Source organism: Euleptes europaea, chromosome 14, assembly GCF_029931775.1.
Source record: "Euleptes europaea isolate rEulEur1 chromosome 14, rEulEur1.hap1, whole genome shotgun sequence".
Classification (NCBI taxonomy): domain Eukaryota; kingdom Metazoa; phylum Chordata; class Lepidosauria; order Squamata; family Sphaerodactylidae; genus Euleptes; species Euleptes europaea.
Genome location: NC_079325.1, coordinates 57,568,711 through 57,593,096, shown reverse-complemented (window position 1 = coordinate 57,593,096; position 24,386 = coordinate 57,568,711). Strand labels below are relative to the sequence as shown.

General features: G+C 49.0%; 1 protein-coding gene across 1 annotated transcript in view; it reads right to left on the bottom strand.

Annotated features, from left to right (window-relative positions):
- SARDH (sarcosine dehydrogenase) overlaps positions 1–24,386 on the bottom strand; it is an 85,606-nt gene that overhangs the window by 44,771 nt on the left and 16,449 nt on the right. The window contains exons 6-10 of the mRNA XM_056860416.1: positions 21,784–21,888; positions 20,121–20,250; positions 11,604–11,690; positions 7,629–7,719; positions 2,505–2,646 (exon numbers count right to left, since the gene is read on the bottom strand). Of these exons, the coding sequence (XP_056716394.1) occupies positions 2,505–2,646; positions 7,629–7,719; positions 11,604–11,690; positions 20,121–20,250; positions 21,784–21,888 (555 nt within the window). The remainder of the gene's footprint in view (positions 1–2,504; positions 2,647–7,628; positions 7,720–11,603; positions 11,691–20,120; positions 20,251–21,783; positions 21,889–24,386) is intronic.

Sequence of the window (24,386 nt, the reverse complement as noted above, 5' to 3'; positions counted from 1 at the left end):
GCCAGCTCTGCCTGCAGGGATGAAATGAGGACAAACTGGCTAAGAACTCCCCCCCCCCCGCACATTCTGGTCCTACCCCCTTTAACCCCTCCATTGTCACCAGTAACGCCCCCAGCTCTCTTGTAGTACAGAGGGAATATGTTTCTCCATGGCCCGGGTGGGAAAGGGTTAACACAGTTTCTTGGGCGGTAGTAGCAGCTCCATAGCCTACGACTCTTCTGCAAGGGGAAAAAAGGTTCCTTTTCTCGGTAAAACAAACTCACATCCGCCTTGAATAGAGGTATTCTTGCCCACAGGAGGGGGCGGGTCACCAGTCTAAGATCCTTCTGAGCTGGAGATCTGCCAGGACCCACAAAGGGCCAGACCAAAGGATTTCGCGGGCCTTAAATGGCTCCCGGGCCTGATGTTCCCCACCCCTGGTCTAGACGGAAACTCTTTTGATTTAATTTCAACCCGGTTCTGGTCCGATCTTCTGGGGCAGCAGAAAACAACTCAGCACCATCCTCTAAATGACAGCCCTTCAGGTACTTGAAGATGATTATCATATCACCTCTCAGTCTTCTCCTCTTCAGGCTAAACATACCCAGCTCCTTCAACCTTTCCTCATAGGACTTGTTCTCCAGACCCCTCACCATCTTTGCTGTCCTCCTCTGGACACGTTCCAGCTTGTCTACATATTTCTTAATTTGCTGTGCCCAAAACTTAACACAGTACTCTAGGTGAGGTCTAACCAGAGCAGAGTAAAGCAATACCATCACTTCGTGTGATCTGGACATTGTACTTCTGTTGATGCAGCCCAAGATCGCATTTGCCTTTTTAGCTACCGCATCACACTGCTGACTCATGTTCAGTGTTTGGTCTACTAAGACCCCAAGATCCTTTTCGCACACACTACTGCTCAGACAAGTCTCCCCCATCATATAATTATGTGTTTGATTTTTCCTACCTAAATGCAAAACTTTACATTTGTCTCTGTTGAAATGCATTTTATTGGTTTTAGCCCAATTCTCCAGCCTGTCAAGATCATCTTGTATCCTGCCTCTGTCTTCTACTGTATTTGCTACCCCTCCCAATTTAGTATCAAATCTAGACTGACACTGCCTATTCATCTCCAGGATTTGGGGGGCACTTGGGGAGGGAAGGCAGGGAGGGGCAACCCCAGAATCAGGCCACAATCCACCCTCCCATCCACCCTCTTGGCTCAGGCAGGCAGCGGGACTGGCAAAGGTACAGCTTCCCCACCCTCTGGAGCCCATCCTTCTGCTGCAAAAGGATCCTTTGGGTTTTGTGAGCCTCCCTCACATTCTTAAACCTGTAGATCCTTGCTCTGTCTAAGAATGTTCACCCCAATAATAACGTGTGTGTGTGTATGGGGGGGGGGAGGCAGGGAGGTCAGTCTTGAGGTGAACACTGAAGTGTATCTCTAGAAGTGGTAGTGCTAGAAAATATTACCTCTGAGCATGTGCAGAGGATGGTGTAGCAGCATTGCTAGCAGTGTGAGTTGTGAGGCAAAGGTATGGAGAGCCTGTACCAGATTGGTACCAGATTGGCAGGAGCAGCAGACAAGGCCATGAGTGGCCACACCTGGAAGAGGCAAGACAAGGGGCCATGCTGAGGGCAGAAGGCACCCATCCCCAGCCCAAAGCTCCAGGGTGGTGGTAGAAAGTGCCATCTGGTCACAGCCAATTTATGGTGACCACTCCTGGGATTTTCAGGGCAAGAGATGTTCAGAGGTGGTTTGCCACTGCCTGCTTCTGAGTAATGACCCTTCACTTCTTTGGGTGTCTCCCATCTAGGTACTAACCAGGGCCAACCAAGCCCTACAAGGAAAGGCCGAGGGACTTGGGAATGTTCAGCCTGGAGAAGAGGGGGTTGAGCGGGAACATGATTGCTCTCTTTAAGTATTTGAAGGGCTGTCACTTAGAGGAGGGCAGGGAGCTGTTCCTGTTGGCAGCAGAGGATAGGACTTGCAATAATGGGTTTACATTGTGGGCAGAAAGGTGGATATTATGGGGGGAAATTTACAGTAAGAGTTGATCGACAGTGGAATCAGCTACCTCAGGAGGTGGTGAGCTCTCCCTCACTGGCAGTCTTTAAGTAGCAGCTGGACAAACCCTTGTCAGGGATGCTCTAGGTGGATCTTGCATTGAGCAGGGGGTTGGACTAGATGGCCTGCGTGGCCCCTTCCAACTCTATGATCCTATGAACTCTGAACTCTGATGAGATCAGGCTAGTCTGGGCCACCCAGGCCTGGGCAAAGGCTCCACAACGCCAGCCAATCACAAGACCAGCCGCTGCTGCACATCTCTGTGTCTGCGCTGCTAAAGAGGGCTCCTGGGCTGAGCACACTCAGTCTCCAGGCAAACTCCCAGCCTCAGACCCCATGCTTCTGAGTCGGGGGACCAAAAGCAACAAACTGGTTTCCTAACTGGTTTCTGCGTCCCTGGCTGACACCGAGCACCTCTGCCCCTCCAGGAGTCCCCCACAGAAAGCCGAGCTCTTACCTCATGCAGGGGGTCTTTCCTCATGTTGCGCCCTGCCAGGGGCTCATCATAAGGGAAGACAACAGAGTAGTTCTTGGCGTATGACTCATGGCTCCGCTCTCGGAGCCAGCGGTTGTTTCCCGTGAGGGAGTGGTGGAACCTCCTGAGAGCCAAAAGGGACACCAGTAAAATCAGGGCGAGAATCACAGTGGTTGCTCAAAGTGAGGTCCCAAGGCAAACCAGAGGTCTTATGCAAATAGCAGACCCATTTAAGCAGCAGAGAGAGCACAAATTGTTGGGGGGGGGGGCAGGCAAGGAGGTGCCAGGTATTGGGGCAATGAGGGGGACTGCTGAAGTGGGTATGACCCATTTCCCCAAGGTATGCCAACTGCACGTTTTGCGTAAGGCAGTAACACGAGGTGGTGTTTTTTCAGCCCAGACTCCCAGGCCGAGCCCTAATGATGACAGGCAGGCTTACGCACACACACCTGCCATCTTGGATGGGATGGCACCATAGTGATGATGAATCCTGCAGCATCAGAACAAAGGAATCTGTCGGCAGGTTTTGACACAGAAGAGCCTCCTCCCCGCCCCCCGACTGCTGCTTGGGAACAGGCTGTTTCCTTCACAGAAGAACGGCGGGGAATTAAAATAAATTATGTTTTGAGTTCTGGTGACATCGCTCTATTCCTCCAGACGGCAAGAGATGCCGTCTCTTTCTGTGCAGAAAGACAAAGAGACATATCACACTTATTGAATGAGGGTGGTTTGGAGCACCCCCCACTTCAATCCATCATACCTTTTTCTCTCCTGGGATGAGCTTTTGGGGGGGTGGGTGGATGATCCTGACTTTTTTCTGAATATTTCAATCTGAATGTGCAAAACCCAACTGCAGTCAGCACCAACTGACTAGCACCTGTGCATCACCAACACATCATACCTTCAAGAGCAGTTTTGCAGCTTTTAAAAATATTATAATGAGACACAATGATGTATAAAACAGCTGTGGCTCATTGGACAACCATCTGATTGGCATGTTGAAGCTCCCATGCTCAATCCCTGGTCTCTCCAGCTAAAAAGACCGGGCAGTAGGTGATGTGAAAGACCTCTGCTTGAATCCCTGGAGAGCTACTGCCAGTATGAATAGACTGACCTTGATGGACCCATAGTCAGATTTAATATAAGGCAGCTGCATGTGTTCAGGTAAGTACACATATACCAGTTAATTTAAAAAAACCTGGACATCCTGGCTGAAACATAAAGGGAAGGGCAATTGACAACTGCATCAGTATCCTAGTTGTTGATATGTCAACGTCATGCATGAATTAAGAACTTGCTGTGAATTACTGTTGGAATGTCATGCCTCAGGGAATGAGGCATGCCCAGGGCCCACAGTGGATGGAAGCTCTTCCCTGGGAAACAACAAAAAGAGCCGGGACCCAAATGTGGTCCCAGGTGTTTTAACTGCATCTTTTTTTAAAAAATGGATGAACTCCATCCAAAACAGGCTCTCTTTTTATTAAGGAGTACTGAGCCCTTGAAACATGAACAAGCAATTTTTAAAAATTATGACCCCTATTTCGGGAAGTCGGGCCAGTCTTGGGAACAGATGAAGCAGCCTTTTGTTCAAATGCCAATCCCATGAAAATAAGAGGTAGGAAGCCAAGGGCATTGTTTTTTACATTTCTGCCCAGCATCCCCCAGACTAAAATATAAATTTGCAGACAAAGGATTTTAAATGTGGTTGAAAAACTTTTTCTGCCTATGCAACAGAAAAAAACTCTTGCCAGGAACCTGCCTGTTCTGCAACATGTTCTGGCTTGAGATGATGGAGAGCTCTAAGCCACATGTAAAGTTCTTCTGCTTACCATTTTCAGTTCTGACAAGTAAGAAAGCTGGTCTCCAAGAATCCTCCACCCAAACCAGAGCCCACAAGAACTCATGAAAGAGACACAGAACACAAAGGGCCAGGCAGGTGTTGTGGCAGCTTGAAGGCCGTGCTCTTGTGTCCGCTTTGAAAGTGGAGACACAACAGAACATGTCCAAGACTGATATGGCCTTCGGGGAGAGATCAGTTCCCGCCTTCCCTGCCCTCACCCTGGTTGCTCCACCCTGTACTATTTTGTTCAACCTGCCCTCCTTCCCTGAACGGCACTCTCTCCATACCACATGGAACCCCATCAAACACTATCATGGAACTTTCTATTCCCTGGGAAAGCGAGGGGTAAGAAGTGACGGCACATCAGTGATGGCCTTCCTAGGTGACCATTTGTGCATCATAAGCACACACACTGCATAAGATGCAGATAACTTTGGTCAAGAAAGTACTTTGGTTTTCAAAGATGGTGCATTCTTACAACATTCAAGATGTTGGGGGGAAGAGCCATTGTGGTTCTGCCATGCACTGTGCTCTCTGCAATGTGGCTGCATGACTATCACAGGGACCTACTGGCTAGTGCCTGTGACATCACTAACAATGAGGGACAGCCCACTCTCTCACACTGTTAACATCACCAGCACCTAGGTCTTTGAAGAAGAGATTTGTAGGAAGAGCTGGAACAGACAAAGGCAAAGAATAGGGATGCCCTCTTAAGAACATAAGAACATAAAAAAAGCCCTGCTGGCTCAGACCAAGGCCCATGCAGCCCAGCAGTCTGTTCACACAGTGGCCAACCAGGTGCCTCTAGGAAGCCCACAAACAAGATGACTGCAGCATTATCCTGCCTGTGTTCCACAGCACCTAATATAATAGGCATGCTCCTCTGGTACTGGAGAGAATAGCTATGCATCATGACTAGTATCCATTTTGACTAGTAGCCATGGAGAGCCCTCTCCTGCATGAACATGTCCACTCCCCTCTTAAAGCCTCCCAAGTTGGCAGCCAGCTTCTTGCAAGCTTCATTCCTTACTCTGGCAAAAAGACTTCTGGTTCCGAGCTGGAGTGTCACATTCAATAATCAGATCCACGGACCGCCCTTGGGGCAACCCTGGCTACACAGCAGGCCTGGGACAACACTGGCAACAAAATGTTTCTTCCTGTCTGCCCAAGGAAATGGCTGGAATAAGCCAGAAGCAACCTGAGTGGCATTTCATCAGTTTCACTGAGCACAGAAACCCCCACAGCAGAAACTGTGGTCCACGAAGCAGCCGCATTGCTCGTGGGACCGTTTGGAATTCTGCATGCGGATGTTAACAGAGCAGGATGGGAAACACCTCAGGCAGGGGCCCGGATTCTGCTGTTTTGTCTGTGGCAGTTTGTTCTCCTTTCATCAACAGAGCCAACGTTCTCATAAAGGGTGACTGAGCAAGCCTCGTCTAGCCCAAGACTGTGCCTCTGCCTGTCATGGAAAAGTCCAAACGACATTTCCCCCCTGCCAGGGACAAAACGGGGCACAATCCATCAGGGACTTCCCTTGTGCGGGAGAATCTCCAGATGGGTTGTACCTTGTGGGCCACAACTGATTACCTCCCACTACTGCCAACCCTAATGGTACCTCAGGGGGCTGCCTCACTTTGATTCAGCATGAGGTCACCTCTGGAAGTAACTGCATTTGCAAATTTAGGTTCACCAGCTCCCAAAGGAGGTATACCCTTCCTTCAGAGCTTACTCCCCATCAAAAATTTCAGTACAGTTATTAACTTAGTATACCTTTCACAGCAAAATTGGAAAGCGAGACTCCATCCCCCCTCTTCAAACATAATTGCTGCATAGCTACAATCTCGCTTTGCGTCTGACCTGTGCTGATCACACTGAAGCAGAAGGAAGGCAATGAGATCAGGTTGACATGTAAATTAATGATGGCTATTAAGTGCAATCAATTCCCAGCCCCTCAGAGAGGAAAACAGCTGCCGACAAACCAGGCCTGCATTTGCAGAGAAATCCGTCAGCTGCTAGAAATCAACATTTGACAATGATCTGGTGCGAGGAACCCACAGGCATCATTCCAGTTTGAAATACTTAGCAGGGCCTAGAAGTGGTACGTGCCTAAACTGGCAAAGGTGCAAAGATCGTTACACAGTCTCATGGGATTACATCAATAGGAAGATGGATAATGTTGCAAATGGTTCCCGCCTTCCAGTGGTGGTGTTTGCAAGGGAGGCACAAAAGATTCACAATCACACCAGGTGGCTGCTCTCCACAGCAGCCAGAAGAGAAGATCCCTAAAATGCAAATCAAGGTGGGCCGCTGAGGGCATCTGGTTTTAAAAAAAATTGCAGGTTCAGCTTCATTAGAATTGGAGCAGATAAGTGTGGAATGTGGTACCTTCTCCAGTAGCAACTTTATGCTACTGCACAACTGAACAAAACCCATGTTCCTTACCTGGTAAAGCTTTGCTTCTACAGAGTAACACCCTATTATCAAAAGCCCTAAATCAGGGGTCCCTAACATGGTGACCGTGGGCGCCATGGAACCCGCCAACACCTTTCTTGGTGCTTGCCAGGTGTTTTTAGAAAGTGGGTGTGGCCTGGTGGTGCCAGCAGAGCTTCTGATTGGCCACTGGAGATCTGCCAGATGAGTGTTTCTTAGCTAGCACAAAAGGCATTTTTGTCTGTATGCAAGAAAATACGTTTAAACAATATGTTCAGTTTAAAAAGCATCCTGATAAACAGGGCTTCTGTCTGAAGAGCTGAAGTCACAGTTCTGCATAACCTGACTCCCCAACATTTTGTGATTGGCTCTGCCTCCTGTGACAGACATTTTGTGGTTATACCTACCACCCCGCGTCAGATTTCTAAAGGTGCCCGATGGCTCAAAAAAGTTGGGGGGCCCTGCTCTAAATCATCAGGGACTAGGGGACCTGAAGCACTTCCCGCTTCCCCAGGGCCTGCCTGGCAACTGAGACTGCCTCCAAAGGCAGAAGGTGGGGGTGGCTAAAGGCAGCAGGACCTTCTCAGTGCTGGCTCCTCAGCGTTGGAACCTCTGAAACAAACTCTGCTAACCAGCAACTGCAATGGATATGACTGTGAAGCTCATCCTGCACCTCTTTCTAATCAGCCAGCAACCGTCCCAATCACCTGGTCTCCTCCGAGGAGAAAAAGGGTGAGCCTGACACCTCTCGGCTGCCTGGACTAACTCTGCAGCTGGGCACCTGAATGGGAGAACGGTGAGCTCTCTCTTGGGGACCGGAGCAGGAAGGCGCTCACCTGATGTCATAGCCATACATGTCCTTCTCAGGGCGTCCGTGAACTACCCAGTGGGCCAGCTCCTTCCCACAGCCACCGCCCAGCATCATTCCTGGGACAAGGAAAGGAAGTGAAAAGAAGGTCACGCAAGTGGAACTGACGATGCTTATGAACAACCACCACTTCCACCCCCCTTCAAAAGCACTTTAAAAATGAGGGGTCTTCCCGTGCTCTTGCCTATAGATGTCAGGGAAGAAGGAAATCAGAAGCATTTGAGGCCCAGAATAGCACTGGTTGAAAACGGGGGTGGGGGGAACCAGACCGCGGGCCTAGCACTGTGAAGGCCTGAAAGGCAGAGTGCGGCAAAGTCCTTTGCCTTAAAAGGCAACTGCTGGGGTGAAAACTTCTTTGCTCCCGGTGACTTGATGAATAACAGAAATATATTTTGTTATCAGAGCCTGGGATACAGACTTGGTACGTGTGTTCTGCAGCCAAGCAGCCCTTGAAGGAAAGTGCTGAAGCTAGAGGGAGAGTTTGCTCAGCAGGCCAAAGGTGGTACCCTGTGGAGGACGCAGAGGCTCCAGGGCTGGTTCTCCACTCAAGCAGCTACTCTGGGTGGTGCACACTGCAATTCTAAACAGAGTTGTATCCTTCTAAACACAATGACTTCAGTCGACTTAGGAGGGTGTGACTTTGCTTAGGATTGCACTGACAATAAAGGGCCAATTATAGAATCATATAGAGTTGGAAGGGACCACCAGGGTCATCTAGTCCAACCCCCTCCATAATGCAGGAAATTGACAACTACCTCCCCCCACAACCCCCCCAGCGACCCCTACTCCATGCCCAGAAGATGACAAAAAGCCCTCCAGGATCCCTGGCCAATCTGGCCTGGAGGAAAGTTGCTTCCCAGTTGCCACTTGCCCTTTCTGGCCAGTTATCCACAGGCAGAGAAGGATTTTGCCCTTTCTGGCCAGTTGCCAGCTGAAGTTTATTTTTTCACATAACAGAGAAGCAGACTGTTTTTAAACTGTTCAGTGCCTTTTGATGGCAAATGAGTTTGTTACACGGTGCCTGTAAGAGCTTTGCAGACTAGCTTCATAGGCAATTTTTACCTCTATTTTCAGCAGAGGCTTTTATGCACCTCTCTGTCTCTATCTCCTGAACCCGAAAGAGAGAGACAAGGCAAGAGAGTCCACAACCTTTTTGTCCCAGATTTTGTGCTGTCTTTCAAGTAAGCTTAGAAGCCTGTTCTTTTGAAAAACTAGAATCTCATTTGCTACTGAGATTAATTTCTATTTCTCTCAGCAATGATCAGTCAGATCTTATGCATATTTACTCAGCAGTGGGTCTCAGCACCAAATCCAACTGTGCACAGGATTGCCACCTGGAACGTATGATGCTGCCTGATATTGAGTCAGATCTTGGACCCATCTTATCCTTTACCGCCTATACCCAGCCCGGCTGTGGATTTCAGGGTCTCAACTGCAGATCAGGTCCAGCCCTGTCTCCAGAGATCCCATCACCTGGAGATGCCGAGTCTGAGCTTGGAGACCTTCTAAGCTGTCCCCCTCAACCTAGTCTGCAAAAGCTATATCTGCAAAAGTGGATCCTACTCTACGCTTGCAGCTGCCCTCAGGTGTAGGCCTGGCAGAACAGTTCTGTTTTGCAGGCCCTACTTGGAAGACTGTTACACCAGGCGTGGGCCAGGGACCACCATAGATAAGGAGGCATCCAGAATCACATCCAGACTCCTGACAGCGGACAAAGGTGTTACACCATCAAGAGTCGGGAGCCGGCACCCCACCCCCAGGCTGCCCCTACTGAGCCACAGGACCTCCATCTTCAAAGGATTTAGTTTCAGCCGGCTTTTCCTCAACCATACAGTGATGGCATCCAAGCACCTGGCCAGTGTGTCCGGCGTGGAGATAAAGATAAAGCTGGGTGATGACAGCCCAGCCCAAAACTCCTAACCAGTTGGGCAAAAGGGCGCATGTAGATGCTAAACAACATAGGAGAGAGGATCGCACCCTGCGGCACCCCACATGCCAAGGGGTGTCGCTGCGAAACCTCTTCCCCTAGCGCCATTCTCTGTCCCCAACCCTGGAGAAAGGAGCATAGCCACTGAAGGGCTACTTCCTGGATCCCAATGTCAGTGAGGTGGTCGTCTAAGAGATCATGATCGACCATGTCAAAGGCTGCTGACAAGTCCACGCTGAGAGCCAACGTGGTGTAGTGGTTAACAGCGGTGGTTTGGAGCAATGGAGTCTAATCTGGAGAACCGTGTTTGATCCCCCACTCCTCCACATGAATGGCGGAGGCTAATCTGGTGAACTGGATTTGTTTCCCCACTCCTACACACAAAGCCAGCTGGGTGACCTTGGGCTAGTCACACTCTCTCAGCCCCACCTACCTCACAGGGTGTCTGTTGTGGGGAGGGAAAGGGAAGGTGATTGTAAGCTGGTTTGATTCTCCCTTAAGTGGCAGAGAAAGTCGGCATATAAAAACCAACTCTTCTTCTTCCAACAATAGCAGCCCCGACCCACCTTGATCCATGGTGGGACATGTAGAGCTCATAGGACATTCTGTGCGCCTTGGCAGAATGTCAGCTCTGCCCTTTTATACCTCAGCTGTGCCCCTGGGTATGTGGTCCTCGGCCCTTGACCCTACTGACCATGCCCTTAGGGGCACAAGGCCTAGACCAAACCCCTCCTCTGGGTGGGCCAACTTTGTCCCTTCCAAGAGCTGGCCAACCTAGCGCTGCGGCACCATGGTGGCACGGCTTGTGGTGGCTGCCATCACCAGTGTGGTGTAGTGGTTAAGAACTGGATTTGTTTCCCCACTCCTACACATGAACCCAGCTGGGTGACCTTGGGCTAGTGCCATGGGGCCATTCTGGGGAAATGAGTCATCCTCAGAGGAGGAACTCTATCTGGAGGATTCAGCCCCGCTGGACTTGCATCAGGCCCTGCAGCCTGAAACTGTCCAGAGCCTACACAGGACTTGCAGCCTGAAGTCTTGGCAGAACCACTCCCATCCTGCGGAGAGCCTGGACCCAGTAGCTCAGCTGGTAACTCTCAAACTACTAAATTACCAGAGGCAGCGTCAAGGGCTGATAGGTGGAGGCAGCAACACAGAAAGGCTTTGGTGGCTAAAAGGCACAGTGCCTGGCTAGAAGCCTATTGGCAGCGGCTGGAGCAGCAGGAAACAGAGTCATCACAGGATGAGGGTTAATGCAGCACTGACACGCCAGAAAAGGAACAGCTGGGCAGCAGTATGCAACTCATTGCATACCTGAGCAACTCGTTGACTCCCATGCCTGGACTGCTCTCCGTGACTCTAGACCTTGGACCGGCTATTTGGACTATGAATTGGGACTCTGACTGGCAAGTTACCGGACTCTAATTCCTGGCTTTGATGAATGAGCATGGTCTTCTGACTCTTCTTTAAGCTGTCCTCACACAGCCAGCAGCTCGTAGCTGTACCTCTGAGACTCTGTAAGCTGACACCCAGGTGTTGGCAGCTAGCCAGCACAGCTAGTCACACTCTCTCAGCCCCACCTACCTCACAGGGTGTCTGTTGTGGGGAGGGGAAGGGAAGGTGATTGTAAGCTGATTTGATTCTTCCTTAAGTGGGAGAGAAAGTTGGCATATAAAAACCAACTCTTCTTCTCCTTCTTCTTCCACAGAAGGAGGATATGGTTATAAGCTGCTGATGCTTCTCCCTGCAAGCCGAGTTGAGCCAGCACTTCCTTGGCTCGGCTTACCCCTGCAAGAGGAGAAGGTGACAAAATACCCTGCCAGGCTTCCACTGTTCCTACCAAGCGATGCTAACCCAGGGGCTTCATGCTGCTGGCCTTTCACTGGTGCTGAAGGCACACACCCTTTGGTTCTTGAAGAGGGCTGAGAGGTCCACACCCACTTCACCTTTTGAAACTGCAGCATCTAAGCAAACCCTAATGACGAAGGGATTTTAGGGGGAAAGGTTGCCTCTTACCTGCGCTGTTGAAACCGCAACCCAGGAAAAAGCCTCGGACCTCTGGCGCTTCTCCCATGAGAGGCTTGTGGTCAGCAGTGAAGGATTCTAAAGAACAGCAATCTACTATTAAACCATACATCTGGATCAGCCCTCTCTCCAAGGCGCTCTGGGCAGGGCCCACAGTATCCCCCCATCCTTCACTTTATCCTCACATCAACCCTGTGAAGTAGATCAGGCCAAGGAAGAGTAACTGGCCCAAAGCCGTCCAGTGAGATTCACAGCTGAGTGGGGATATGAACCCAGCTTTCCCCCGTCTTAGTCCGACCCTCTCACCATATTGGCTCTCACGGCAGAATTGCAGGAAGGGCTCTCTCTATAAAAATATCTCTGCAGACTTTGGTTTTGGGAATATAAAACAAATGATGCAGCAAGGCTGAGGGGAGGGGGGGAATGTCTCCCAAGCACTTAAGAAACCAGCCTATGAGAAGAAATGTTCACTCCAACGGATTCCCAACAAATGGGCCAGGACCCACCGTGGAGGGGAAACAGGGAAAAAACCTGGTTTGGAGAGGTTCCCCTTGGAAAGGCCTCCCCCCGGCAATGGGAATGGGCACAAGTAAGAGGCTTGCAAGATGGAAATGATGTTTTGCCCAAACTCCTTTAACGTCTTTGGTTTAGAGGCGTGAAGATTGAGCAGGCCTGGGGGATGGCCAAAGGAGTGTGCTAAAAAATGATGGTGTGCCCCTAACAACAGGGGAGATGCTTCTTTACTAGTTCTTTGTGATTGTACATTTACCTGAATCCCAATAAAGATTGCCTTTGGGTGTCCATCCCACACTCCGCGGCAGTGTTCTTCCTAGTCATTTTCATGCCTCCCGAAGTTCCCCAGGGAGTAAAGGGCAGGCTGGCCCCTCAGAGGGGTGGGAGGCCCCAGAGAAAGCAAGCAATTCCTGGTTTGTGCCACTTTGGGGGGCGGTGGGGCTCCCGAGTCCCTTGGACTCTGCCGGGAATGAAGCCCCGCACAGTTCCCAGTTATTTTAACAAGGTTTCTGCAGGAGAACTTTCCCGGGTTGTTCCCTGTGTGGATCTGTGGAACAGAGAGTGCCGTGCGGCCACTTCGCCTTTCAACACAGCCATGGCCTTGGCTGCCCTGACGCCTGAACGGGTGTGGAGGGGGGGAGGTCATTTCTCAAGCTCTGCAAGCCTAATTAGAGCAGAAAAAGAAAATCGGTGGGTCAGAGCAGAAAAAGAGACGCCTCCTTGAGAATCCTTGGCTAAAACCTCCCCTAATGGAGCTGAAAACACTTAAGGGGTTATTTGTACCTTCAAAATTATTATTATTTTACAACAGTCATCTTTCCCTTACTTAAACCCACGCATGCCAAGAAATTACCATCTTGCATTCTTCCTGGAACTTATATTTCTTACCACTAGTATTATTACTAATGGCTGAGGGAGATTTTAAACTTCTCCCAGAAAACGAAAACCTAAATGCTAGTAGAGTGGAATACATTTCTCGAAAAGTACACGCATCTACCTGCTTTGGTTGAATTCCTGCTCAGGTATACTCTAACATTAATTATTTCTTGTTGTCAATTTGTCTTCTAAATAAGGCTGTCAATGAAATCTGAAAGTGGGGAGAACAAAATAAGCCCTCATGATCTTATTTTGCCTGCCAGGGTGGGAGTGGTCCTTCCTAGCTAGGGTGGGTGCAGCAATCCTCGCTTCCCCCCACCTCACTCATGCAAAGTGGGATATTGGGGGAAGGGGAGGTATTTATTTATTTAGAATATTTCTACACCATGTCTTCAGAGTCCTACTCAAGGCACCTCATGGCTAAACACCACACTATTTTTAAAAGCCTTTATAACACAAACCAGTAACAGATTGTTAAAAATTTGATAAAACCCATCCTTTAAAAGCCTGGGTATAAAGGTGTGTTTTAGCCTGGAGCCTAAAAGAACCCTCCAGGGGGAGGGCGTTCCAGAGGTGAGGGGCCACCACAGAAAATGCCCTGTCTCTGGTTGCCACCCACTCACTTCTGACGAAAGGGGCACAGAGAGTAGAGCTTGGGACAGATCTTTACTGGTGGGCTGGATAGTACAGAGGAGGCAGGCTTTCAGGCACCCTGATCCCAAGCTATTCTCTGGGCTATTCAGGACTTCTCCAGGCCCATCTGGCCTAGCCGTTAAGGAGAAACAGTGCTGGGTGTCATTAGCATACCGGGGGCACCTCACTCCAAATCCCTGGATGGCCCTCTCCCAGGGGTTTCATGTAGATATTACATAGCATGGGGGATAATCTCTGCTGGCCTCCCTACCTCCCCCCCCCCCCGCATTTTATTTTAGCTAAGCTTATGATTTATGGGGGGAATGTAGCAGTAACCACTTTTTTGGCATCATCTGAGTTTTAATATGATTATTTATGACTGATTTTAGTGTTTTAATTAATATGTATTATTACTGTGCCTGTAGGCTGGTTTTAATGTGGTTATCCACCCTGAGCCTGGCTCCGGCAGGGGAGGGCAGGATTGAAATTGAAAACAATAAATAAATAATAAGGAAGAACCCTGTGGGACCCCATAGCAAAAATGCCATGGGGCAAAGCAATATTCACCAGCACCACCTTCTGGAATCAGTGGGTCAAGTGACAGCAGACCTGCCAGCCCATGGTGCCACCTCCCCACCCCCCCACCCCGCCAGCTCAGCCAGCCTCTTCAGAAGGATGCCACCACGGTCAATGGCACCGAAAGCTGCTGAGAGGCCCAGCAGAACCCACAGGGGTGCTCTGCCCCGCCACTCTCCTGGCACAGGTCATCAGTCGGGGCGACCCAAGCGGTTTCCATTCCAAAGCCAGGCCTCAATCCCTACTGGAACGGGTCTAGATAATCCGTCTCCTCGTCCAAGACTACCTGCAGCTGTGTGGGCACCACCTGCTTGAGCACCTTCCCCAAGAATGGAGTGTCTGGCGCTGGGTGGGACTTGTTCAGGTCATCCAGGTCCAGGGAAGCCTTCTTCGGAAGGGGTCTCACAGCTGCCTCTTTCATATGCCTCAGAGAGGCATCTGTTACCTCCTGGGCCTAGGCAACAAACCCAGCCCTCCATGATACTACTAGCCATGAGGGGTGAGACTGGACATGGTAGGCCACACACTCAAAGCACCTAGTCCGCTTTGTCAGGCCTCACCAACTGGAAGTCATCTAGGACCAGACTGAGCTCTAATAACCTGAGACGGAACCAGTCCAACCGTGATCTCCAAGCCATGGCAGATGTGAGCAGTTCTATCGGCAAAATGCATTCGCAAAAAAGAAATAGGAATTTATGACATTCCATAAGAATCAATCTGTGATCACAGGTGCTCTGCTCATGCTACAAAGGAATACTCCTGTGACATGAAAATTGGTGTGCCGCAGGTACACTGAGGGTGCTGAGCATTAAAAAAAAAAAAAAACAAGCTAGTACTCTCTATAAAATTGTAACATTCAGCTGCAAAACTCCAAGGTTGTTATGAAGGGCAACCCTCTGCCTGTATAATTTGTACTGCACAGCGCAAACAGAGTCTTCCTGCTTGCCTGTTTTTTTTAGCCCAGAACTGAAGTTTTAGTCAATAGGAACAGAAGGATCAGTGAACCTTCAGAAATTATCCTTGGTTTGTCAGACACAAACACACAAAGCCCCCTAGATGTATCTCAAGAATGGCTGCTTGCCATCACAGATCACCAGCTGCAGCTGAACCACCAGCAAATCAAGCCGCACTTCCCAGGACCTTTGTAAATGTCATGTTTTATCTCGTTCGGGGTGGGAGACGCGTCCTATTTTCCTTTCATGCAACAGTGTTACCACAACTCCAGGGGGAAAGGAAGGTTTTCTTAAAACTATTGTCGAAACATGAGAAGGCTCTACCAATTTGGAAACAAACTGCGCTCACTGGCTGCATTCTCAGGATCCAACTATAACCTAGGATTATATTCTTAGTATGAACGAACATAATACTAGGAAAAGTTGAAGGCAGCAGGAGAAGAGGAAAAGCCAACATGAGATGGATTTACTCCATCAAGTAAGCCATGGCCCTCAGTTTGCAAGACCTGAGCAAAGCTAACAGGATGCTTTGGGAGACATTCATTCATAGAGTTGCCCCAAGTTGGAAGAGACTTGGGGCAACTGTGTACTTAATACACAGACAATTAGCCACACCATTCTTCTCTAGCGACACTTTTTTTTTTAGCTACAGATGGATGACCCCCTTTATTAGGGCACAAGGGCAGATACTCTGCGTCACTGATTCATTTATAATGGACATGAGGGACCGATTGATGTGATCTTTACATGCTTTAAGTATGCAGGACTGGCAAGAGCCAGTGTGGTGTAGTGGGTAAGAGAGGCGGACTCTAACCTGGAGAACCAGGTTTGATTCCCCAGTCCTCCACATGAAGCCTGCTGGGTGACCTTGGGCCACTCACAGTTCTCTCAGAACTCTCTCAGCCCCACCTCCCTCACAAGGTGCCTGTTGTGGAGACTGTAGCTGCTTTGAGACTCCTCGTGGAAGGGAAGGGAAGGAGGCTGTAAGATGCTTTGAGACTCCTCGTGGTAGAGAAAAAGTGGGGTATAAAAACCAACTCTTCTTCCTGGGACTAACACACAAGTGGTGACCTTCGCAGATCCCAGGATCCTGTCAGTATCTATTGCAGCAAACAAATCAGAGAAATCCAAAAAGGGATCACATGCTGTACTGGAGATTTTTTAGTGTCTCACCTGTATTATAAGCAGCGTCCAAATCAGAGTGTATATGAGACACTTTTCTTGGCAATGAACTTTACAAGAATATCACAACTGTCAGTTTCCGTGAGCTCTGGGCTTTCTGGAAGCAACTCCTACCATCCCTGGGAGCTCTCCATGGTCCTGAACAGCTGTCTGTACCTGGGTTGCACGTGGTTCTCCTGCATGTGGCTTCATGCTCCTGGTCCTGCCTCCATGTCACTCGGCTCAGCCGGTGGGTTTCCAAGGCTGGCTTGAAGAGGGCTCAGTTATGTGGCAGTCCCCTTCCCTCAGGATCACATGACTTGCGGTCGCCCTTAAAACTGCCTTTCTGAGCTAACTGGTGCCTTTTGGATATTTTTAGCTACTTTTCCAGACAGCTGGAGGTTGCATGTGAGTGATACAGCTCTCTCTCTCTGTGTGTGTGTGTGTATGTGTGTGGGTATTTCCCACAGAATCTGCACCTGATCTCTAACAGGGATCCCTCAAAGAAAAGTTGCACCTGCACAGGTGTGTCTAAGCAGCAATTTTATGACAAATACACAGTTCTATGGAATTATCAGTTTGTTAATGTTTAAAAACAACATGTCACTTGATGCTGCATTCGCACTGAGCAAGTGCTCGGCAAGTACACAAATATTTGTTCTACAGAATATGTTTTCAAACAAGACATGACAATTCTAGGGCTCCAGTGAAAATGAAAAAAGAACATTCAGGTAAAAAAGTGGACTTTTGTTTGTTCGTTGGTTGTCCTGGTTCCTAAGGTAGTTTCTAGGAAGAGCAAATGAAAAGCACTCATAGATCAGTCGCGGTGAGAGGAAAAGGTGCAGTAATGACATGGCGGCCAAGGTTCTGGGGCCATTGCGAAGGCCCTGGGGAGAGGACCTTCAGCACTTCTGCCCAGCCCTCTAGCCCCTCCTGTTCCCCCAGGGCTTCTGGCTGGCCATGGGCACCCTGTAAAGGAAAGGGCACACTGTCTCTCTCTTCCTTCCCCTCTCTCTGGTACACCACCCGCGTTGGAAGCTGGGAGCAGAAAGAGGTCTCTTGCCCTTTCTTCTCTCTGGTAGAAGGCCACCACACCCAGGTCTGGAGATTTACCCCTGTCACTTGGTGTCACCCAGGGGAATGTGGCACTGCCAAGAAGTTAAGGAAGTGTGCCAGGCTCTTAGCTAAGCAACTTTGTTCATGGCAAGGCACAAACTTATTGGTAACGACAAGACAAATCTAGGTACAGATAAGCAACATAAAAAGAACACGAAAGAAAGGTTACTGACTAGGTAATTTACAATCCTGGAACATCTGGTCTGGCCTCGGAGGGAGGCTGGCAGCTAGCTTCCTAGGGCACCCCCCCCCCGGTGGCACCTACAAGCCATATCTGCCTTCATTTCTCACACTGAATCCTCCTCGAGTGGAACTCCCTACTCTTCCCACATACAAGCCCCCAAACTGCTCCCCTTTTCAGACCCCCCCCGGCTATATGGACTCCTCAGGCCTTAGCCAAACTGGGTGCCAGCCCTGGGGCTCAAGCCCACCAGAACTTGGTCCCTGCAATGAAGAGGTGTTGGCACATAAAAGAGATGGCACTTTCCCTCTGGGCTGTCAACAACCCTCTCTATCCAGTGAAGTATAGTTCCTATGTCAGCTTTTCACTTGTTGCAGATTATTCTGCAAATTCACCTATAACTGTTTATTACACATGAACACATGAAGCTGTCTTATACTGAATCAGACCATTGGTCCATCAAAGTCAGTATTGTCTACTCAGACCAGCAGTGGCTCTCCAGGGTCTCCGGCAGAGGTCTTTCACATCACCTACCTGCCTGGTCCATTTAACTAAAGATGCCAGGGATTGAACCTGGGACCTTCTGTATGCCAAGGAGATGCTCTACCACTGAGCCACAGCCCCTCCCCAAAACATAAAAAGTAGCCACAGTACACAAGTATAAAATACACTGTTTTTTAGCAATTTAACCTTGGAAATATCTCTTTAAAACTTGCTGTGACTATTATTCTTCCTGCCACAGGTGAAATGAAATCTTCTCCCCCTTCCCCACCTGATCTTGATATCCTTCATTCCCCCTTCTCAAACTGAAGACTGGATTCTGTGGAGCAGACACTCATTCTGTGTTTCCTAAATGGTATGGTACAAACCACTTCAGGTGCCCTTTACCACACAGCCAGACAATCATGGCCAAATTCCTTCATGCAAGTCCAACTTTGCTTCCAAGAAAACTGCCTCTAGATCAGCATACACCTAAAGTGACTCTTTACTGCCACCTTCAGGAATTGGCAACCAGGATAGCCCCCCCCCCCCGCAAGGTTTCGGAAGTCTGCTGCCTGGGGAGTAACTGAGATGGTGCTCCTTTTGCCCCTCCAAGTTCTGCTGCCTTCAGGACTTCAAAGCTTTAACTGGCGTCCTCCGAAGCCCATTTATCGACAGCATTTCTACGTGGCAATTCTGCACTTCAAACAATCCTCAGTCAGCAGTAAAAGGTACCAAACTATCAACTGCTGATTAAATGTTACCTTTCACTTGAGCAATCCGTGGGGACCGATTTTAACAACGGAGGGGAACTCTTAAGTCAGCCAGGGTGTTGGTCTGGGCAGATTCTCACGTAGGGTGCAAGAGGTTCCAATCCCAGCCAAGCAGATAGGGGTGGCTGTTCGGGGAGGGGTTGTACCTCAGTGGTGGGGCAGCAGACCCAGTCTCCAGTGTCAAGGGTCTCCTTGGGGCAAAGAGCCTCTGCCAGAGAGTTTGGGGAGTTAGTTAGTCTGAACAATACATGACCTAGTGGGCTCTTTCAGCACACTGCAGCCTCATAGCTTCATCTTTGAAGCTGATTTTGCTACTGGAACAGGAAAAATAGAACATATTATGGCCTCTGTGTGCTATGTTAGACTACAGGAGACATTATCCCCACCTTCACCACCAGTGTCTAGTATAGCAACACTCCTCACACAATGTCATTGCATTACGTTGGGACGCACAAGGCCCGAACTCACACCACCCTGTTTGGTCTGCTCACACTCTGGTCAGGAGAACAAGGTGTCTTAGTCACAGGCTTCCAATTTGCTCGTTTCTATTCATTAATTGTTGACTGCCTTTCCTATGCTTCAGATGGTTTACAAATCAACACCTCTACAATGGCAATGAAACCGATTTTAAAAAAAAATCAGAGAACAAGCCATTACAAGCCATCCACCATAAACACAAATCCAATTGTACTGAACAACAAACAGCCCCAGAAGGAAGTCAGGTTGCCAACTGGCCAGAAAAAAAAACTACCCGACCTGCTCCTGTGCCTTCATCTGAAGCAGTCAGCAAGTGAAGACTGGGCGAGCCTCTGAGGTGAGCCTCATTCCTTGCTATTGTCTAATCAAGCTCAAAGGCGCTGGAGAGAGAACTGGGAGTGAAGATGGCAATCCTGCTAACAGCGTCAGCTTTCAAATGCTTAATTTTTTTTAAAAAGCTCCTTTTCGTATTGCTTCTGGAAAGTGCAGAGGGAGGTGCATCACTGAATCTGAATCGCCTTGGAGCCCCAGCAGAAATGCCTCTGTTTCTCTTGTACACCATCTGAACTTGGGCAGAAGGTACTTTACAAAGAGATCTTAACAAATTTGGGAAGGGAGGGGGACCAGACACAAACCAGGCCATGCATCAAGGGGGAGGAGGGACAGCAAGCTTGTGACAAAGAAGGGACCTATCACCGGGATGGCAAAGGCCTTTACAGGTATTGTGTGCTTGACAGATGGGCTCACAGAGGGTCTGGAACAACCTTACCCGGACCACAGACTGTGGATTTAATTCCTGTTTTCTCCAATGCAGGGACTCGGTTGACAGCACCTTCGATGTGCTGCGTGAACACATCCCAATCCAGATCAAAGAGCCCAAAAGCAAAGTTGTCAGATACCTGCAAGAGGGAAACCAGAAGTCACCAAGTGCTGAGTCCTGACAATTCTCATTCTCTCTCTCTCTCTCTCCGCAGAAATCCTAGTACATAATGCAACCTACATGTAAATTATCAGTATAAATAATTTTGTGAGGCTGTCATCCTTAATACAGTGGGGGGGAAGTAGAGAACTCAATTCATGAAGTTTGTGGGAAAGGAAACACAAGAAGAAAGGGGAACAGCTGATCTTGGAGAGGGCAAAAGAGGTGTCTGAGTATCATGAGAGCTACCAAGTGGTTGGCAAGCAAGCTGCACTTTACCCATGAAGGAGAGGAATGCTCTTGGCACCCCTGAATTAAAGCAGTGGCATCTGGGCCTTCAGGCACAATGGCTATTCAAGGGTCTCTCTTTATGCTAAATACAAGTAAGTCTAAGGCCAGCATCAAGTGTGTGCCTCGCATGCTGATACCAGAATCATCTTCCCAGTGAATGGATAGTCTACCCCAGCACAAAATGGTTTCCCCACCTACCCCCACCCCAACCAGTGCAGGGAAAAAACCAGTCATGTTCCAAGAAGTTCTCAGAACAGAGGGATGTTATTATTTTAAGCAGCAGACCATGGAGAAAGGGGGATCTGACATGGCTCTGTGTGCCCCTATAGTGGGGGGCATGGACACCTGTGATTAAAACTCCCAGCCCTACTGTCCATCCCTGAGGCCAGCTGCTTTCTTGTCTTGAGGCGGCAGGTGGGAGGGCCAGCTGTGTTGATTGGCCAAAGGAAATCAGCCAGGATCTGACCTGGCCATGTCAGAGGCTTCACAGGCCGATGTCCACCCACCCCCCTGCTTCACATGAAGCTCACGTGGCTTGCTGCCTTATATTGAATCAGATTCTTGGTTCATCAAGGTCAGTGTTATCTGCTCAGACTACCTCTCTGGGGTCTCCGGCAGAGGTCTTTCCCATTACCTACTGCCTGGTATTTGTAACAGGAGACGCTGGGGATTGAACCTGGGACTCTGCATGCCAAGCAGATGCTCTACCACTAAGCCATGGCTCCTGCCCAAACACATGAAGCTGCCTTATACTGAATCAGAACAATGGTCCATCAAGGTCAGTCTTGTCTACTCTGATGAGCAGTGGCTCTCCAAGGTCTCAGGCTGAGGTCTTTCACATCTCCTACTGCCAGATCCTTTAAGTGGAGATGCCAGGGATTGAACCTGGGGCCTTCTGCATGCCAACAAGATACTCTACCACTGAGCCATGGCCCCTTCCCCCTTGCAGTGCCTGAAGCGCTTTCTGGGATCAGAGCACATACTGCTCATGGTAGCTGGCTGGGCAAGGCTCAGCTTCCCATCTGACAACAGTTCTGCAAAGAATATGATGGAGCATGCAAAAGGCTCAGGGAATAGTGTTAAATCGGGTTGGTTTTGGTCCTCTCTGGCAGACTCAGAGACCTTCGAATGGGCAAAAGCTCATATGAAGCTTCTCGTTCAGACAGCTTTTCCCTCCTTTCAGTAACGCTTTTTCTTTGGATTTCTTAGGAACACCACTCACCTCCTCCCAGAAGATTGGATTTGACTCATATCCTCCCACAGAAAGGGCATCGCCTTGGAGACGCAGATACACCGATGCATCGTGATCTCGAACGTTCGGCATGTTCTAAAAATACCCAGAGAGGAAAGCCATCAAAACTGGGGCAAGAGAGAGAGAAAAAGCCTTCCTCAACTTAGAGCACACACTAAGGGGTTGGCTCCCTCAGACGACGGTGCACAGTATGTTTATGGGTCTGTGTCGAAAAGGTTTTAAGTGTAGATCTGGAAGCACATCTTGAGAATGCAGCAAATAAATGTTTGTAAGTGTGTGTATCAGAGATGCTTAGCTGCTGATCCCTGGTGAGATTATACTTGGTGGCGAGCCTGTGTGTGTCACTATGGAATGTGCGGAATGACCCTTTAGAAATTCAGTTACAATTTGTCATTTGGGTGGGTTATATTTTAGGAAAGGAAGATGCCCTACTGGCTAAAATTTCTTTAGAAAACCAACCTGTGCACCAGGGAGATTGCTTCTGGTCTTGGGGAAAGCCGGGCTTTCTGCCAAGGCCTCTGATGCTTTTCACAGTGGTCAGGAAGAGGTTCAAGAGCCCTTTGCCCAAGTCTCAGCTCTTGGACAGCTGGACCAATCTTTCATGCTGTGTATCATAGCCACTTTGTTTTTTACAATTTCAAGCAGGGGAAATTCCAAGTTATGATCCCCTTCCCCTCATTTAAATAACGGCTTTGTTTGAAGATTGGGTGTGCAAGGGGTGAAGACAGCCAACCAGTGCCCCTGACTTATGGGGGAGGGATCAGGCTGAAGGGTTACAAAAGACTGCAGTACGTTTTATACCAAACTTTGTTAATTTCATTCAACCAAAGCAGTCAAGTGCCAATCCTGCCCAAACTGAACTACATCAATGAAGGGAAAAAATTGGTGCAAAGGAACAGATAGCTGTGAAACAAAGATGTGCAGGATCTGACTGCATCAGGAAGTGGTGAAACCAAAATGGGGTGGTAGTGATGGGGTTGCATCAAAATGGAGGGGCTGTGACATTCAAGGAAACCCCTGCTCTAGGTTAGAATCACAGAGTTGGAAGGGGCCATACTGGCCATCTAGTCCAACCCCCTGCTCAATGCAAGATCAGCCTAAAGCATCCCTGATGGGCGTTTGTTCAGCCTCTGCTTGAAGACTCCCAGAGAGGGGGAGCTGACCACCTCCTTGGGCAGCCAATGCCACTGCTGAACTACTCTCACTGTAAAAAAATGTTTCTCAATATCCATCCGGCACCTTTCTGCCCATAATTTACACTCATTAATCCAGCTGTCTGTTTTCAGTGCCAGGAAACCCTGCAACATCTAAGGGAGGAAACCCCCAGCCAACTGTCCTCCTGATAAAGCCAGACATTCACTAGGGGTTCTCAGAAAATCCACTCTCTCTCAGCCTTGCCCCCATCCCCTTAAAAAACAGGGTCATCCTGACCAAACTCATCAGAGGGCTGGGGTAAGAATTCTTTCAGGGGCCTCTACAAGTGCCTTATGAAGTAAGAAGGGATGAAGATGCCCCTGATCAGGTATAGAGGGGGCATTCCCAGGAACTGGGGGACATCGAAGAGGTTTATAAAATTATGCACAGGGCAGAGAGGGTTGACCAAGAGAACTTTCTCTCTCTCTCCCAAAATACTAGAACTCGAGGGCATCCAAGGGAGCTGATGGATGGTAGATTTAGGACATACAAAAGGAAATGTTTCTTTACACAATGAGTGATTAAAATGTGGAATCTGCTGTCAGAGGATGTAGTTATGGCCACGGTCACAGATGACCATGAACACAGATTCATGGAGGAGAGGTCCATCAGTGGCTACCAGCCATGGTGACTAAAGGGAACCTCCATGTTCAGAGGCAGTAAACCTCTGAATCCCAGTGCAGGACACAACATCAGGGAAAGGCCTCAGCCTCTAGGCCCTGTTGCTGGCCCTCCAGAATAACTGGTTGGCCACTGTGAGAGATAGGTTGCTGGACTAGACGGACCCTCACTGGTCTGATCCAGCAGGGCTCTTATGTTCTCCCAATACTGAGCATGTTCATTCTTCCCTGCCTCTTCACTGCCATCTTTTCCTTGATCTGCTGCTTTTCCAGAACAATTATTTTGCTGGGTCACCTTTTTCACAGAGAATCAAAAGGGTACTCCCTGACAATCAGTGATCACGTAGCAAAAAGAGACAATGTCTTGATAAGATCTAGCCATTTAGAGTCAGCAAGTGAGGCAGTTTCAGGAAGCATGGTCCTGGCTCTTATGGACAAAGACCGCCCAAAATAGCTGTAGGCATTAACCTCTAAAGCCCAGCTGAGCTACACAGTATAAAGCTGGCAGCCATGTCTCATTGTGTTATCTGCGTACTGCAGAGGTATTCCCCACACTTTTAAAAAGGAAGACACCCTAGATCTTGAACAGCAGTTGACTTCCAATGCAATAGGCAGATATCTGCTCAGAGTGACATTAACATGGACATCAAAGGACATCTAGAGGCAGTTTGGGGAATGTCCTTTCCTGACACACGTGCAAAGGGAGGGTGGAGAGAATAGTTTCTGAGTGATTCCTCTCCATCCAACCTTTTTAAAAAA